The sequence below is a fragment of the Arctopsyche grandis genome, chromosome 11 (assembly GCF_051622035.1).
Source record: "Arctopsyche grandis isolate Sample6627 chromosome 11, ASM5162203v2, whole genome shotgun sequence".
In the NCBI taxonomy this organism is placed as follows: Eukaryota; Metazoa; Arthropoda; class Insecta; order Trichoptera; family Hydropsychidae; genus Arctopsyche; species Arctopsyche grandis.
The window spans coordinates 13,920,924-13,940,461 of NC_135365.1; the positions used below are offsets into that span (position 1 = coordinate 13,920,924).

General features: G+C 33.0%; 1 protein-coding gene across 1 annotated transcript in view; it reads right to left on the bottom strand.

Annotated features, from left to right (window-relative positions):
* Positions 1-271: 271 nt before the first annotated feature.
* The window catches only part of Cht7 (chitinase 7), a 60,576-nt gene continuing 41,309 nt past the window's right edge, over positions 272-19,538 (bottom strand). Inside the window, exons 4-19 of the mRNA XM_077440599.1 lie at positions 18,118-18,386; positions 17,799-18,036; positions 15,460-15,639; positions 8,438-8,561; positions 8,097-8,278; positions 7,156-7,283; positions 6,122-6,360; positions 5,700-5,896; positions 4,599-4,816; positions 4,378-4,532; positions 4,127-4,298; positions 3,851-3,967; positions 2,274-2,409; positions 2,016-2,188; positions 1,164-1,365; positions 272-1,088 (exon numbers count right to left, since the gene is read on the bottom strand). Of these exons, the coding sequence (XP_077296725.1) occupies positions 874-1,088; positions 1,164-1,365; positions 2,016-2,188; positions 2,274-2,409; positions 3,851-3,967; positions 4,127-4,298; positions 4,378-4,532; positions 4,599-4,816; positions 5,700-5,896; positions 6,122-6,360; positions 7,156-7,283; positions 8,097-8,278; positions 8,438-8,561; positions 15,460-15,639; positions 17,799-18,036; positions 18,118-18,386 (2,945 nt within the window). The 3' untranslated portion in view covers positions 272-873. The remainder of the gene's footprint in view (positions 1,089-1,163; positions 1,366-2,015; positions 2,189-2,273; positions 2,410-3,850; positions 3,968-4,126; positions 4,299-4,377; positions 4,533-4,598; positions 4,817-5,699; positions 5,897-6,121; positions 6,361-7,155; positions 7,284-8,096; positions 8,279-8,437; positions 8,562-15,459; positions 15,640-17,798; positions 18,037-18,117; positions 18,387-19,538) is intronic.

Genomic DNA, 19,538 nt, shown 5'->3' on the forward strand with positions numbered 1-19,538 from the left:
GTGGTCTGTAAATTTTTATACATGGCGTCATGAATGTGAGAAGCTGATCAATCCAAATGGCAATTTGTACATGAGTCGAATGACAACCGGGACAGGAAGTTAGCTGTAAGTCAACTCTGGATCTTAAAACTATTTAAGTAAACCATTGCTTAATTAGGGCATACAAAGTAATTGTCAGCGAGTCTCTAAATATGCATAGTGATAGATCAGTGAAGTAATATATTTTAAAATAGGGATAATTGTGTGTAATGTCTGGAGAAAAACGCATAATTGTAAATATATGCATATATTTATTAAATCACAATAGTATTTACACACTTAAATATTAACAAATACTAACTAAAAAATTAATAAAATACATACTAAATCTAAAAGTAAAAACTTATTCGATCATGCGCATATAATTTAATTATACTAAAAATTAACTTTCGTTTTGGAATCGGGTAACAAAATTAAACTGAAAATTACACAAGTATTTCGTTTCGCATACGAAATTAATTTCAACTTTCAATAAATTAAACAGAAAATAGAGAGCTTTGAACGAGTCAAATATTTCAGTTAAGAGAGAAATTAAAATGTCATAAAAGTTGTGAAAATTTAGTATAAATAATTTACAAAGTATACATACATATATATAAAATATAAAGCAAAATCATCACCAGATTTATCGTGCGTTCTGTTTATATCTTGATCGATCGATTGGTTTATTTTCATATGATTTACATAGCTCGATTGAGTTCTGTAATGATGAAAAATGTAAGTGCTGTCACACACGATTCGCGCAAAACTTTTGTATTGGATTTTGAAATGTCTCGGGAGTGATTTTCCCATTTTCACCTACGATGTTCTATACTAGATTTGATCTTAAATTATCTATCTCCTCGTCGGTGGCGCTTGAGTGTGCTGCATACAACCTTCCACGTTCTCGGGCCAATCGCACACATTTTCATTTGGATTGAACACCAAATTCGATGGGCACGGCATGTGATGTTTCCTCTCACCTTCGCACATGTAGTACATGGTGCAATCTGCTTTGTCCTTATGGTAAGATATGTGACCGTCCTCCTCCTCGCACGTCACTTGGTTCGCTGGAAAATAATTCGAATTGTATTAAAAAAAAACTCGATATTAGATATACTGTGAAAGTTACGGGCGTAACTTACGATCTTTGGTGGTGTATTGTCCGTTGGGGTTTGAACTTTCGAAGGGTCCGTCGTATTCCAAGCTGACTTTGTATCCAGCAAGTTCCTGTCTCATTGCGCTTATCAAAGGATATTTTCCTGTGCCGCAGTGTCCTCGGAAGTCGTCCATGTCGATGGACCAGATCATTATTCCTCCGAAGCCTTCTTCCTTCAACCATGCCATCTGTAAAACAATATTGATGATTTCTCTATAGTACGTGTGTACATATTGAACATTCCTAAGCTTTATCTACACATTTTATATATGAAATATTTGTAAATTAAACTTATTTCAATTGTTTTTAATTTAAAAATAATAAAATTCATTGTATTATATGTATGAAATTAAATTAATTAGTTAATTGTTTTATAGAGACATCTATGTATGCTTTTATCAAGATTTATTTTTTAATAAATGTAACGCCTACATATACTGAATAATATAGAATGTTTTCTGTAGGTAGTTGATAAGTGTTGTATCATCCATTTCACATACATATGTATACTGTGATATTATGGTAGCAAACAATATAATAATGATTTTTGTTATCTTATTTTCAAATGCTCTATATCGATATCAATTCGATTGAATCTCTTTGGAGACAACTAAAGTAAAAAAATATTTAAAATATGTATAGGATAAGATAAGAACTTCTTCTTTGAAATAAATTTAAACAATAATTGAAAATCTAAATATTTTGTAAAGTTTTTCTAAACTACATATATGAAGCCATACACATTTGCCTTATATTTAATTGATACTATGATAACATACATACATATTTTATAACGTTTAAAAATCTAATAAGCAATGACTTTTATAAATATAAATACCTTAGTTTTCAAACTTCTTTCATCGTCAAATCCAACCCATTGATCACCGTGATAAGCGAACGGCACCTGTTGCTCATTATCCCATACAAGCGTGGTATTATCTCCATGTAAAAAGTCGCAAACTTCATAGTAAGACATGAAACCGGCTTCGTTAGTGTACTTTCCGGGGGTTCCTGAAATAAAACAAAAACAAATATTAATTTTGGAAACCTTTCTCGAAGATTATTTTCGAATAATTTTACAAAATTAATTAATCACCGCCGCCAGAAGCAGCAGCTCCGATGTCGAATTGAGTTGTGTTGACGAGGTTGAAGGATCTGCCATAAGTGGGCATGCCAATCATCAACTTTTCTTTAGGCGCTCCTTGTTTTACCCACTCTCGAGCAGAGTAGTCCTGAAAATATGCAAATACCCAATTAGAGTTTGCTTGTTTGCAAAGTGCGAAACGCAATCTTATAAAACTCAACTACGACACAGACCAAGAGAAAGTCGGGAAGAAAAGTTATACCTATGTGTATACATTTATATGTACACAAATTAATATAGACATTCTGAAAGAAAAGAGAAAAATCATTCTGTTTATAGTATAATATAATATGTAGTGAACTCTGCTAGCACTATTAATCAAGCCCGACACAAAGGAACATCTGACGCGTGTACCACTTTTAGTTTCATTTTTCAATTTGTAACATCAATTTATTATATTTTCAATTGCACACTGCCGTATTTGCTATTTTGCGTCGGTGATGGATGTTATTTCAAATATAAAAACAATAGTAAGCAATTTGTGCGACATGATTTCTCTCTCTCTTATGATGCGAAGAGTCTATATTTGTACATTTTGTCAGGTACTTGAAAGTTGATCAAAATTTTAATATATATGACGAGAATTACATGATTTTTCAAACCTTAACTTAATATATGTTCATATGTAGATCTACATATGTATATATATATTCATTTATTAAAAAAAAAACAGCATTACAATGTATGTATATAACATTGACACCAAAAAAGTTTCTAAAGATTAATAATAACAATTAAATTTAACATTTAACATTCTGGCTCGTCACGGAGACCGGGGATATATGTACAATATATGTATTACTAAGAAAAAATAACAAAAAATAGAAATTTAAAGCAAGAAAAGGAAAAACAAAAAGGATCAATATGAGTTCAGTGAAATCATAACTAGTTACATTTTCAGGGTTTTATTCATTTAAGATTAGATTGTTAGGGTTGGTATTATTTAAGGGTTAGGATAGGTTAGGTTAAGTAAGGGTTGGCCCTATTAATTTAAGATTGGGTTGTTAGGGTTAAATTTATGAAGTTAAACGTAAATTCATTTTTTGATACATTTTCACTGCTTAAATTGGTGAAAATATATTTTCACTAGTAAAAATATATTTTCACTTGAAATATGCTTTCACTGTAACATATATAATATACCGTTAAAACAATTAAATATCTACTATAATGTAATTGATTTATTAGAGATTTATTACTTCTGAAAAAGATGCAGAATCATTTTGGGACTGATTTATCTATTTTTCAAAAACAAGGGGTTTTGATTTTGACTAATTGACACTTTTTATTTAGAATAATGTGTAAAAATATTGAATATTTAATATCAATTTTCACTTTACCATTTCATGTAATTATAAAAACTTATTAGTGTATACTCAGAAGGAATTTTAATTCATTTCATTTTCCAATTGACTAAACAGTACTTTCTCTATCAATTACAGAGTAATTATCGATAGAAACTGTCAATAAAATTTTCATACCTTCCAACAAAATGCAATAAAATCTAAGACTACATAATGATCGCTTACCACGGTGAGTTTCTTCTGATAACTAGTAGCACTTTCGAGCGGGAACAGCGGACTGTTGTGACCGACTTGCCTCTCCCACTGACCGTGGAAATCGTAAGTCATCACGTTGATGAAGTCCTGAAATAGCGTAACATGATTCGTGATTAATGGTCCAGCGATAACCGATCGATCTGATACGCCATCGACGATTAACTCTCGCGAGCCGGTTTCTTTAATAATAATGTTCACACTGCGCTCGATACCTTTCTGGGTCACTAAAAAACACAATTTTCTCACCAGGTATTTAGAGATTTCCGGTACATCGTATCCTGCAGCGATTGCCTCAAACGAAGCGGGTACAGCAGCCGTGAGTAACAGTCTCGGTTGTCCTGACGATTTAGCTTCACCCTCGAAAGCCAAACGAAGCTCTTTCAGAAGAGCCACATAAGCACTCCTATCATCGGCACCTCTGAAAATCACATTTTGAATATGTGAAACCAATTCTTCACATATTTTCACAAATTGCTATGTTTGAAGTATATTCTGACCTTGGATATTCCCAATCTACATCGAGTCCATTAAATTGATAGTCTCTCAAGAAGTCAATAGCTTCATAGACGAATTGGTTCATTCTGAAGACGTTTGATGTCAATTCTTTGAAAGGAGTTGAACCGAAAGCCCACCCTCCGATGGCCAAAAGAATCTGTCAAATTAATTAAAATTAGTATGATTTTTTTTTTAATTAACTCGCCAATACAATTTCACTTACTTTCAAATCCGGATTCTTCTCTCTTAAAGCAATAACTTTTTCGTACATGTCACCATCTTTTTCATCTCCTTCGGTCAATTTGTGATCTTTTAATGTAGCGAAAGCGTAGATAAGATGAGTGCAAAGTAGAGGATCGATGTTTTCAGGTAAGAATTTACCAGCTCCAGGCCTCTTTTGAGACCACGAGGTCATGTAACAGAAGACTTGAGGTGCACGCTCTGAAACGGAATTTTATCGATATTGTAGAAAGTGGATTTGAATAATTATTTTTGTAGTGTGAGCTTAATCATCGTCTAAAATTGATACCTGTACTTATTTTCACCTCTTGCCCTACGCGTGAGGAAATTTTTCGCAGTGAAAGTCTAAGTTCTTTTTGATATCACTAATCGACAATCTCGCACTTTCGAGACGCGATTACGGGTCTTGTCAATCATCCGTCACGATTGAGATTTTGTATGAGAAAATGTTTGGATTCGAGTAAATCGAAAACGCACTTATTCTTTTTAAGTGTCTTTTCAAAAAAGAGGTCACACGAAACATTCTCAATCATATTCCGACACAATCAAAAGTGAAATTGTTCTGTTCGCGTAGGAAACTCCGTGTCGACTCTCGCGTTATGAATATTAAATACGAACAATAAGTTTATAAGAAAAGAAGTGCTCTCAGTGACGACTTTTGAATACTAAAAATGTGGTGTGCAATACCCTAACACAGCGTTTCTTAAACTGCGTTAAAAAAGCGACATAGCCTAGAGCAAATTGTACTTTTGTTACTCCTATGATTTGATGGCGAAACTTTAGATTGGACATTTCATGGACTTCCTACATCAAAAAGTGCATTTCATTTTTTGTATGAAATTGCTTTATCAATATAGATATTATACAACTGTTTAATATAACGAAAAAACCTTGAAAATCTAAAGCAATACATCGTACATGAAAATTTAATAAATACATATTGTTAAAGATTATAATATTCAACTCTTTTGTATGTAGAATGGATATAATCTTAAAAAGCAATAAAATGAACCTCCAAGGGCCAAAGTCCTCTTTATTGCTAGCTCTGCCACAACCAAGATATAACACTGAAATATATACTCACTGTTTTTGTCGTCAAGGGCAGAACCAGCCTTGATCATAATCCTCTTCTGTGGCTTGCGTACTTTCTGGAGAACTTCAGAAACGCTGATCTTAATCGGTTGGGGTTTTTCAGTCACTTCAATAACAACAGATCCAGCCACCTTCTCCCAGTCAACGTCTTTAGCATTTTTACCGCGAGAAATTCCTCTCAATTCCTCCCTGCAAACCAAAAAGAAACAAACCATATAACATTGAACTTTATCCATATCAGCATGTACAATTCACTGTTGACTATATCGAATGTTAGGTAGTTAGCCTTGACGATAAATTGCGGAACTTTAAGACAACTCTTACTTATTTTCTTTTTGAAAACGTGACTGGAAGTGAACACATACACACATACATACATATATAGGATTACAAATATCCTTGATATTTTCTCACCTCATTGCACCGATGAGTGGATACTTGACATCTCCACCGCAGATAGTTCCACTGAAGTCGTCCATGTCGACGGTCCAGACCATAGCACCACCATAACCATTATCCTTTATCCACTTCATCTTGTTTCTGATAGACCTTTCATCGTCGAATCCTACCCATTGATCACCATCTATGGCGTACGGTACTTTCATCTCTTCGTCCCAAACGTATGCAGCGCCATTTTGGAGCATTTCACACACCTTAAAAAATGATAAAAAAATTAACGTATTTTTTGAGGCATTGTATATGTAAGGAATATCTTACTACGTAGCACTTAAATTTAATGAAGGCGAAAGCTGCGATTATACCTCTTTTCACTATATATAAGCACTTCCGGAATGTGTAAAAAGTTATAACAATCGCATTTAGTGAGCAAATAATTGCTTTTATATAATCAAAATCATTCATTTAATGACAAATATGAAGTGTGAAATATATTTTCAATATTTAACACTGCATATAATATCAAGATTAAAAAAAATGTAGAGCTTTTGATTAAAATGGACACTATCCTTTAATTTTATATTATTTTCGTGAATTGAATCATCAATATGAATCATATAACGTGTCATGCCTTCCACATGTGCGGAAGAGTTTAAAAATAAATTAAACACTAGACAAATCCGTAACATATTTTACAAGTCAATCAATTTCCATATTGAGTATTTGATAGTTCCGCATTATTTGTAACCTTGAAATGTCTGAATATTTTATTAATATTGACAATTACTAATAATTAGAGGCCAATGCTGCAACTATGCAGAATTGAAAAGGATACATATATTTTAATCACAAAAAAAGTATATGACGAAGTTTGAAGAAGTTAGTCACCTACACACACAACTACATACATATGTACATAAGTAGGATAGATACAAAACTCGTTCAAGTGACATTTTTTCATTGAAACTCTACCGGATCTCACTCAACATGGACTCGATGGTATTGATCGACATTTTCAGATCACTGTACCGATTATTTATAATTGTATATACCTCATAGTATGCCAGGAACCCGGCTTCCTTCGTATACTCGCCCGCCTTGCCGCCTCCACTCGCCGGCGAGTTCACCTTGAAGTTGCTCGGATTCGAGAGAGTGAAAGTCCTTCCGTAAGTTGGCATACCTAAACAGTGGTCAGCAACACATGACTAATTGCATAGATACAGCAAAAAAATAATCGATTAATTCAATCCCAGGAAGTACCGCAGTGACTACAGGGACCAATTAAAGCATTGATTCAGAAAAGAGGACATAGGCTAATTTTATGTTGGACTTTGAACAAAAAAAAAAAATCACCATTAGTTTTCTCTTAGCATAATAATAGGATTCGAGAATTATAATCAAACTAATCACCGCCACATATGTATTATTTATTTATTTTTAACATTTGTACAAGTATAACACAGTGTCTTTACAGGTCACCCCAATAAGACATTGTGGCCAGACATATATTATAATATGTATTTGCTATTGAAAATTGAAGTTTGAATTTATAACATATTTGAACAAACAGTTGAAGTCACATTTTCAAGTTTGATTTACCTATATAAAGAACAAGATTGAATTCATTTTTTTTCACATGTTTTTGTCATATCACTTAATAGAGCAGAAATTACGCTTTTAAATAATAATAATTGATTAATTAAGCGACTTACAGTCAGTTCATAATATTTTGTCATAGATAATTTGTATGAAATCCGGTAAATAAAACGCACCAAATGATACTATTGGAAAATTTCAATGATGTCCACAAGTTAAATGTAAATACAAGGCAATAATTGTAACGGTGATGAAGTAAATTAATCTGTATTAAACAGCTTCTTAAGTATTGTATGTAGTATGTCTAAATCCTTAGCTAATGTCCCATTATTTAAGTGCATGCTTCACTTGTGACGAATCAGTCGATTTTTAAGTCAATGTAAAATTTTTCCTTTACCTATGATGAGTTTATCTTTGGGTGCACCCAATTTGACCCACATTTGAGAGGCGTGATCGACGGAGAGTTGTTTCCTCCATTCGGAGTCTGACGAAGGAGAGTATAAAGGCGCGTTATGGCCGGTTTCCTTCTCCCATTTTCCGTGAAAATCGTACGCCATCAAGTTGATAAAGTCCAAGTAGCTGCAACGTTTTCAGAAATGTAAAAAAACATCATTTTATTTTGCACGTCGAACCATTCTCCAAAAAGAACTCTAAATATTTTTGTTCTGAATATTCAACGACTAAACGAGTGGGTCATCATCATCAAATACCACCGTTTTCATTGCCGATTGTTATTACCTGGCCACGGCTGGGACGTCATAGCCACTTTTCACGTTGTCTGGACCGACTGGAACGGCTGCTGTCAAGAGCAGACGGCCTTTCTTCACTTCCTGAGCTTCGGCTTCGAAAGCTTCGCGAAGTTCTGCAAAAAATGTCGAGTGTTTTAAATAGAGTCATTTCATATGAAAATGAACCACATCTATGTACATAAACCTATAATTAATGGCATGAAATGAAACGTGTTGGAAAGTAGAAACTATCAATTGAAAGTGACTATGTAATTGAAACACGTTAAATAATCTTGAATAAATACGGAGCACATATGTATATTTCCTATAATTAATATCAAATGATATCCATAATTTCTAATTGCTCATAAACTTATTGAATTTAAAATGAAAGATTTACAAAACGTTTATTTTAAAAAATCAAATTAACTTACATAGTTATTACATAGAATTTTCTCAATGTATGAAATATTTCCTCAAAATTTTAATGAAAAATAGTACCTACATTTATTGTAGACAATTTCAGAACAATGATAATACCTACAAAAAAATAAAACGCCTAACAATTTTCGCATTATGCAAACCGTAGTTTCTCAAACGGCACACATTCACACAGAGACGTCTCAGTTGCGCAAACGCTAAGTGTACAAAATCCTACGGTATTATATACAAATAACAAGGGTACATATCGTTTCAGGTAACCCAGGCATCTGTATATCGTACGTTAAAGGCCATACTTCCTAGTCGTGATTTCAAATCGCACAAAACACATAGAAAGTTATCAGCAAACTACGTAGTATAATAGACACATATCATGTATGAAATTGAGGAATTATTCACATATTAGACGCGGTGCAAACGTGACACCTCAAAGCGACACAATACCATAACATTATGCAATGTGGGAAGTGATATGAAAAACACATCTAATATCAAACTTATAAAAAATGTACAGATTATGCAAGTGATAAGCCGATTAGAAAAAAAAGTATGATCCAATAAAGGTTGACAAGTGAACGCCTACCTACTTTTCGCTCAGGGAAATCGTCGTTCGCATTGTGCAATCAATTGTGATTTTATTCGCGTGGAATATGTGTTAAGTAAGTCGCTTTATACATACGCATTATATGTAAAAAACAGAGTTCAATAAGCCGATCTATTCCGGCTTACAGATATACGTATATATTATATATATATATATATATATATGTATTTCTCATTGTGGTTTGAGTGATCTGGTTTGCCTTACGAATTCAGCGTGATGTAAGCATTTCATTGGCTGGACTAAAACCGGTTTCGTTTATTAAATACATGTGTCTGACATTATTATTCGAATATTGTCGCAGAGGATAGCGAATTTTTCATGGCTGAAAATGATTATGTGCTTTGAAAAATAATGATGTGTTGAAATTAATGAAACTTTGAACAAACCGTTCCAAGTTCCTTTTTTTTTTGACAAGCTGGAAGCTTTTAACACTTTTATCACGAAGTACAAAGCTAAGTATGCATCCAAAGCTTTTTACGTTGAATCTTTTTTGAAATTATTTTGAATTGAAAAGTGTGTTATATTACTGAAAAGCTCAATATAAAAGTTTCTCACTATTTTTTTTAATATCTTTTAAAATTGAAGCTAGACTTTGATAATCTCGCTTATTATACATTTGCAATACAATTCATTATCAATCAAAATTATGTCAATTCCTACTCATAACTTGAGTTAATTGTAAAAGCTGCAGGCAAAGCAAGCCAAAAGGCGAAACAATATAAATTTCTCAATTTCAATTTGTTATCTACAATTCAAACTACATCATTTACTTATTCTATTGGCAAACAAATTCCAAGCAATCATCATAGAATGTAGTTACAAAATAGCTTGTATTCAAATTATCTATGTATCTACTTAGTGACCTTAATTAACTTTAAGCTTTAAGACTCACCAGTTTTGAATTTTTATGTTTCCCATCTCCATTCATATACATAGTGCAGTTTATTCTTGATTGATTGGAAATCGCCTTTAACATTTTGATTGTTACACCTATCTATTACTATTCTATATTTAAATGTAAGCTAGTACAATATTATTTTAAGGTATGTATCTACTATGTATAATATATTCGAGTTGTATTTATATAACGTTTCCGTTTGTATTACACGTACATACAACGTTGCGATATCAAATAATTGATTTGATTCACAAACAGTATCGTTCCATCTCGAAGCTCATCACGAAATTTTCCACTTCATCTGAAAACGTGCACGGCCTCAGCACGAGGGTCGCCTCAAAAGTTTACCCACGGAAGTTTCGAAACCCCATCATTGATTTTACGACTTCGTATTTAAAAGTTGAGACTTTGTGAAACAACAACAAGAACGAGGACGAACTCCCCTGCATTTTAACCAAAAATTTTATTTTTACCCAGCCGAGTCCAACAAAAGGTTGCAAACAGCTTTAAGCTGATTATAAGCAAACGTTGATTGTCTCATTGGTGATTTGAAATATGCAAAATAATTGCGAAGTTCTGTCGAAGCGTTCCTCTCATTCGATTACACGCTAAAGTGAACGGTCCTATTTGCGGAATCTTCATTATTGACGTACCTCTACAAAAAAATATGCATCTATTGCAAAAACCTTCGATAACAATGTCTACGTGGCAATATTTCGTGACTGCATTGCCTTTCTAATATAAATGATGCATTTCTGCTGCATCCGATATTTGTGCAATGCGGTCTCGTGGCGCGTCTGCAACGCGACGCGCTTCCACCATCAATATACATATGTATGTATGTATGTATAATATAATAAATAAAATTATTTGGTAGTACCCATGTCCAGTCTACATATTATATAATATCATGCTACGGGCGAAAATATTTTAATATATAATAATAAAACCTTCCTGTTTTAATTATTAGGTACATATATTTCAACTCGTAAGTGATAAAAACATCAAAGTTTTAAATGTATATATTAAGCATTTGTATTTACAATTCAGAGACAATAAATAAATAAACTTTTGGTTACTTCATACACTTTTATTGCATTTGTGTAATTCAACCCTTAACTCAAAGAAAATTCAATGAAGTGCAAAATATTGGGTCGTTAGTTCAATGGTTAAGTCAATAAACTCGGCGTTCAAACAAAAATGTACGGAACACTATTTGCAAATAATATATAACTGTCGCGCCAACGCGCGAAATTTCTCAAAGGACTCGAATAAATAAGTCTAATGCCATTTGGCGAATGACTTCGGCGCCTTAATAGAAAAATGAGAAAGCCTTTCAATAGTTGGAAAAGATTTACAACATCAAATCGCCGTGACTTATTTGCCACCATTTGTTTGAACTGTTACGTAGTTTGCGAAGAATTTTTCAGCGCCGCGAAGGCGAAGTCGATTTTTCATCTGATTTGGCAAATGAGAATGGAAAACAGTGGGAAAAGAGTGGAGGAACGTGGGTGAAAAGCGGCGGGACGTAAACGAGAAAAATATCCGTGTTTTTCTTTGCGAGTGTCTACTCTCGGAAATTTCCTTCGATATATTCAGAAATCCCTTTCAGCGATAAAGAAGCGAATGCCGATTTTCGGGAGATAAACAATTTATATTTGCGGCATCATCATGCAAATCGGACGAGCAATCATTCAGAATACATAATAAAATAGAAGCCGTAGTAATAATTGAGTAAACAAAACCTTAATTTCAATTACAAACACTTCAAATTCAATCAAAAATTCATGCGACACGAATGATTTGTGCTTCGCGGCGAATAAGTATTGAAAGGAATACATTTTTATGGAAATTTAATTCGAGAAGATTGAAACAATAAATTAATGTAGGTGTTGTGTGTTGAGTTTTCGGGTCGGCGGACAAGTCGAAAACTCTTTGTCGGCGTTTAGGCCTCTTTGGTAACTGTGCCACGGTCACTTTGGTCAGGCAGATCGTTACCATTACCATTGGGCAATAACGGACAATTCTTGCACATATAAAACATATATGTAGGTATGTACATACAGACAGACGAAACCCATACGCAACATTTCATTGTCTTTAACTAGAATCGACACCATCCTAGGCGACAAAGCAATTCCGAATTTAGTACGCGATCAGAATCCAAAATGAACCTACTTAAGCTTCAATTTATATTTCAAACAATTCAAAATGTCGTCATTCTATATTTATAAATATATATACACACTACAATGTTTTCTTATCAACTTACTAGCAAATCTAAGCAAAAAATATTATGCGATTTTACTTTTAATATATTTAATTCAGATCGCCCGTTTATTTCGTGTACATAGGATAATAGTCGGTACAACCAAACCAATTGTATTGAATCTAGGCTCAATTTATTTATGTTAGAAATTTTAGCATTGCCTTACTGTGCGTAAAAAAATCCGTTAGCCACTATGTTGGACCCCAAGCGTCCAGTTATTAGTAAAGTTAAAATAATGCAAAATTAGCGAGGTTAGTTATCGTAATTGGCTATAAAAATCATTTTATTATGTATTAAACGTCGAATAATATAAAATATGTGCACAAAATGAAAACAATGACGGCTGAAGTAGAACAAATGAGTACTGTATTCCCCCTCTCTCTCGCGTCTGTGAGGTACATATACAAGGGGCTTCCCGCGAAAATAATTATTTCTGTTGATATTGATCAGTATTCTTATTTCGTTTTGGCATTATTCGAATCATATAGATTTTGACAAGTGAAAACAAAAAATATGAAGATATTGTATTCAGTACATTTAGAGAAATAAGATAAAATATGTATAATATAAGACTTGGCACACGCTATCTATCACAGTGTGGCAAATGTTAATCTCAATGTACATATATAAATAAGTTCCTTATAACTGTCAGAAATATTCAGATGGTATTAATTCGAAATCAAACACTTATAAGCTAAAATTTCTTAACTTATGTTTGTACGTTTCAAAATTTTGTACAAAATTGTGTAATCAAATAATTTGGTGATTTTATAATCAAGAGTAAAAAGTTTACAGATATATACAGAGTAATCTATGTATAATTTTTACAAACAAATGCCTCGTTTAGACAAGTTGGGGAATCAAAATATTTTTATGAGGTGGGACTACAATTCTTTCAACACACTTCTTGCAATAAAAAGTCAAAAACGTTGGTAGACAAGATTCCATTTACTATATGAAAACTACATATATACTCTTTATAGAATGAATTATTTGACCTTTCTTTCATAGAAAAAAAACATAAAACAGCGAAACTCTAAATTTATTGACAATTAAATAATTTTTAGTAATATATTGGAGGAACCCTACCCGTAAAGTTGTATTTGTTTAGCAGTTAACATTGAACAAGGTAAATCTTAGTTAAGCTCCACTTTACGGCGACTTTGAAAGGTCAAAACCACCCGACCCCCAGATTTAAGCTTCACGTCTTCTCCCACTTTCCACGTAACGATCGTACAATATTAACACGAAATTAATATAAGAGCCATTGAAGAATTCGCTCCATTACACAATTTCGCATTGATCGGATTCGTTGAAAAGTAGACCGAGTGATAAATATTCGTCGCATTACTATTGTTACAATTTGCAATTCAAACAGCGACGGCGCAATTTCAAAATTTCTTTTCGAATGTTAATTGCCGTGAAACATTGTCTGATTTATGCAAATCTCCCGCTCGTTTGCATACACATCAAAAGTGCGGATCGATCTTTTGGCGTAGAATTTGCTCGGCGATAGTGAGACGCCATAAAACTTCGCACGTATCATAGTCAGACTCACGAGCAGCGTATGTATGTACATACGTGTGGGTGAGGAAAACTCCTGTGCGGGAAAGTTTTCCGGATTATACAACCTCCGACGAAAGCTCGAGTGGCGTAAATTTTATCTCGAAAGCACCACGAATCTCGCTCGCGGCTTTTGTAAGAGCCGGATTTATGTAATTTATTCCCTGTGTGAGATAGTATTATCTCATGTTCGAAAATCGCACCTAGAAATAGTTCGCATTTTCCTCTGGCAAATTCAAGTTGCTATCGATTATTGGCCCTCTCGTAATTGATGGACCGCTGCGAGCTGCGTGAAAGAGATACGTGGATTTGTATGGAAAAGTATGGTGTGTTGGATAAAAAAAATCGACACGAGTCTAACCTACGAGAGAAAGTCAATAGGAATCTGCTCTGAGATATTTCAAAAATTATTCACACCCACTCATAAAAATGTTATCAATGCATAGTAATTTAATACATAAACACTTATGCAACTTGAATGTCTCAAATACATATGTATAGACATATATGTATGTACGTTTCAAATTAAAAATACCTCAATATGTTTCCAGATATTGATCACTCATGTGCTTCTGTAAATTAGAATACAATTTTTTAAATCCTTTTCAAACTCAAAAATATCAGTTTTGCTCCAGACTGATTTATTTCCGCCTTAATTAGTGAGATGTTAAAATGGATTGTTTCCACGTTAAAACTGTTTTTGTTTTATGCTAAAGAACTAATTTCCAAGTCACGACTAGAGTTCGCACAGCTAAGCAAAAGTAAGCTCGTTGAGTTTTTCGTATTACTAATGCTTTTTATTATTATTTTGAATGTAGACTACGTTTCCTTTTTACAACACATTTTTTCCTATTCGTTTGTTACGTTCTATCTCAGGTTTCCGACTGATTGAACCAGTTCCAGAACAGATACGAGCCGAACATATCCAAATATGACAAGTTACGTATCCACAACGTTATCTGAAAATTTACTATCGTGGAAAACGCCCGAGCCAACTACAAATACATGTATCAGAGTTAAAAGTAATATAGATTTATTACATCAACTTAAACTTGTGGTATTTGTTTCAATTCGTACATTTTGTATATGTTCATAGACCGAGAATGGCACTCTGTACTCTAATATTAAAATGTATCTTGCATAGTCTGTACTTTTTGTTCTATTTTTACGCTATATGAAAGTGGATGTGAGGTGAATATTCCAGCTTGGAAATTTTTGCTCATGTTTCGTATGATTTGGAATGTGCTGGAGACTTACCTTTGAGAAGCAGCACGAAGTTTTTCTTATCGTCGCTCCCCTTAGGGTATTCCCAGTCCATATCGAGACCGTCGAAGTTTCTGTCCCTCAAGAACGGTATTGCCGAGAAGATGAAGGTTTGGCGAGCATATCGGCTTGAGGACATATCCTTGAACTTCTGAGTGCCGAACGACCAGCCACCTGAATTCAAAATCAAATTAATTTAAAATTATTCTAGAGCACTGGGAGACTTGACAAGTTTGCGTAACACATACATACATATATAAAAACAGAAATATATACATATATGGAGATTCGTTTTTATTTAACTCGAAATTTATGTGAGATAATAGCTTGAATGGTAGAAGTGTGCTTTAAAAGCGGATTTTTTTTAGAAAGCGTGAGAAACGATTCGGTCGCCATATAATATTATAACTCTGTTTTTGGATTGAATTCCGACGTGTATTTTCTCAATGGCTAATTAATTGATCTTGCTGCGCTCAAATCCAAATTTATTACCTGTTAAAATTTTCGAGATCGAAGCGATTTCATTTTATAACTTCACTGAAAAAAAATGAGAATTCCGTTGAACCATCTGAATCAGGAATTTGCACTATTATCCAACTTCGTCGTAATTTAAAATATACGTTGGATACCAAACTTCCAAAATAATTTAATCAATATAATACCTCTACTTTGGAATTTAATTTTATATTGCAATATGCAATTTAATTGCGAAACAAAACTCATTCTAATAAATGGTTTCTTTGTTAATCTTGAAACGATAGTCAAATTTACATATAATTTACATTTTGTACGTTTGTTTTTTATCATTTTTTTTTCTCAGAATACACTCTTATGAAAAAATATCATTTCAACCTTTTAACGCCTATTGTTCATTTGTTTACATATGAAAATATCCACTATTAACAATGACCATATTAATTTTGATAAACACTACGAACACTTCCTTTATTTGCATTTATGTGAGAATTTACTAATATTTCCTTATATCTATTTTTGGATTGTTCAAACACTTGTTTCTAACACAAAAATCGCATACAAACATACATATGTACTATCCAAAGCTTTCCAAACTATAGAACATCTGAACTAAATTTAATTTTAAATACTTTTTGTATCAAAAGAATTTAAAGCTCAAATGCACTTAGAAGTTTCTTATATATATTTTACAAGCACACCTCTAATATATATATTTAAATATTATGAGATGAAATTTCATATTTAAATCCTTATATATAGTAAATATAAAAAAAGAGTTATTTGGACAATTTAGTAGAAAATGTGAAGCAATGACAAATAATATTAAACATAAAATCTTCAAGAGTTCAGAATTATGAATATGGAATTATTATTATTCCAAATTGATATAAAATAAGTTCAACAACTGTTAGAATTGAAAGGAATTGAGGAATTTTTAGATTGCTTCTAAGCTTCAAATCCTGAAAATCATTTTTAACTTTTCTGTAATAAGATACGATTCACAGTGATATCTAATGAGAAATACACGTTGTTTCATAAAGTTTGAAGAGCACTGTAAGCTACATACATACATAGTTGCTATTATAGGTAGTTTAGTTACGGTCAATTTATCACCACAATTTCGAGCACAAGTTGAAATTATAATAGACATATAACAACATAATATTTTTTTAGTAATAGTAAAGTGGCCATTGTGATCAACCTCGACAATCGCACCGGTTAACATTTATTCTGTAGCCGTAATTAAGGCCATACCACTTCGTATCGTATCGAGACGCAATTTCTCTCTTGGAATTTTTCCATCTGCACTCGATCGATTTCCTCGCGAATCAAGATTGAAATACGATTTCACCGCGATATTTTTGTCCATCCATCTGTCAGTGTGTGCACTTCATAAAAATTATACGATCCTCATTAAATATAACCCTTTATTTAAATGCTAGCATAAAGGCTGATTTCATTTAAACTATATTAATAACATAACTGAATAATATTAATACCATAACTGAACTAGAGTAGGATCTATGCAACTTTCTCATTGATGTACATGCACTACATTTCAATATTAATCAATTTTATTTGCATCGCGTCACATATAAATGCAAATTTGATTCAATGCGTCTCATGCCGTGTTGAAGGTTTCTTAGAAGTGCATTGTACATTCTAAATCTAATCGAGTTTTAAGCATTCAACAGAAGTGTTTAAGGTCATTTACATACAAACAAACAGTTGTTAAACATTGAAGATGAAAAATACATTGGAAAACGTTTACATGTTGAACGAATAATTCTTAGTTTGCATATCAATAAAATTTACTTGAAAATATCATACTCAATATGTATAGCTATCTTACTCACCAATAGCCAAGAGGATTTTCAATTTCGGATTGGCCTTCTTGAGGCTGTTCATCCTGTCATACAATCCTGTCTTTCCATCTTTGGTTTCATCGTTGGATTCGAAAGAGCTCAAACGTCCCTTCTTCAACCAGCCGAAAGCGAAAATGATATGCGTGCACAGATCAGGTTGGATGTCTTCCGGTTGGAATTTACCCAACTTGGTTCGGTACTGAGACCAATTGGTGTAGTAGCACACAATCTGATAAAGTTGAAATATGATGTTAACATTAAACAAGCTACAAACGATAATGAAAATCAATCGACGGCAAAAGTTGTTTACCTTGTAGCCATCTTTGTCCTTGGTCGGTTTCGAGCTGGACAGTACGGCGTTGTCCAGAGCAGTCGACGAGGACTTCCTGGAAGCTGGACTGAGACGGGAACGGAGCCGGAAACGACTAGCGGCTGGCTGAGGAGCACTTCCGGCTGTCTGTTGATCTCCTCGTCTCGAAGCACTTTTGCTAACGGTAGTACTAGCGCTAGTGCTTGAACTGCTTGATACCGATGTTGATGATGTCAATTTTGATGGTCTTCGTATTCTTCTTTTGACAGCTGTTGATGAAAGAAAAATAAAATAAATGATTAATATTCAATTTTTAATTCATGTTTTATAAATTAAACAGAACATTTATTATTGTTTTGTATTTAATTCACTCTAGCTCTTATGCATGCTTTTAATTTTTCAGGCGTAAAATTTCCAGCGCACTTTTCATGAATAGCAGAAGCATTTGCTTCATTAAAACTTTAAAAACGTTCCAGCTTATATAAAACACAGCTACAGCTTTTTATAAAACACACCTTAGAGATTCAGAATATCATTTTAATCTACAACGATTAAAATATCAGATATGCGGTTGAATTTTAATCGAATTATTGTAAAGAAATATACCAATAAAATGTACTGTAAGACTCGAGAGCACAGATTACACGTTGGATTTATCGCTCCGAATTCAACTGCTCTTGATTTATTTTATAACTAATTGCAAAATGCAGCATATTTTCCACATCAAGCATATATGTGTCGATTTAAAAAATGTAATTATAGAACGTGTGCTTTTAATATATCTATAAAAATTAAACAAATTTGACAGAATAAATCATTCGCTTCCATTGAATAATTCAAAAGTTTCGCTTCAGAACTATCTGTATTATCGTATCCTATTACATTTACTATATTTACATATTTTTTCGTAGGCAAATAAATAAATAACGAAAGTCACATAAAAAACTTTATTCATTGTTTGAAGTAATTCATTGTGACTCGCATTTCGCGAGCTTTCGTTATTTACGATCCGGTAACCGTTCCCCGACAGATCACTTTCATACTCTCTATGTTCGTTGATTATATTAATTAATTTTTTTACCAGTAGTAGATATATACCGTTACAATGGAGAAAAAAATGCGTACATAATTAATTTCGCAAGATATCGTGCCCGAAAATAACACTGCGATTCTGATCGCGGTTTCTTAAGTAAATAATAATCGCATTATATTTAAATAATACCATTGTCAGTAGGTTAGGTTAGAGAACATCCACTTTAAGGTCAAGCTCATACTAAAATTTGGGTTACGGAAACAATGCGGCATTTGAGGTGATTTTCGTGTGAATTTCGCATTCTGTTGTTGTTGTTATTATACTCGAATCATATCGTGCAGAGTGAGTTGTAACTTTTATTTTTTTTCAGCTAAAGAAAACAATGGAC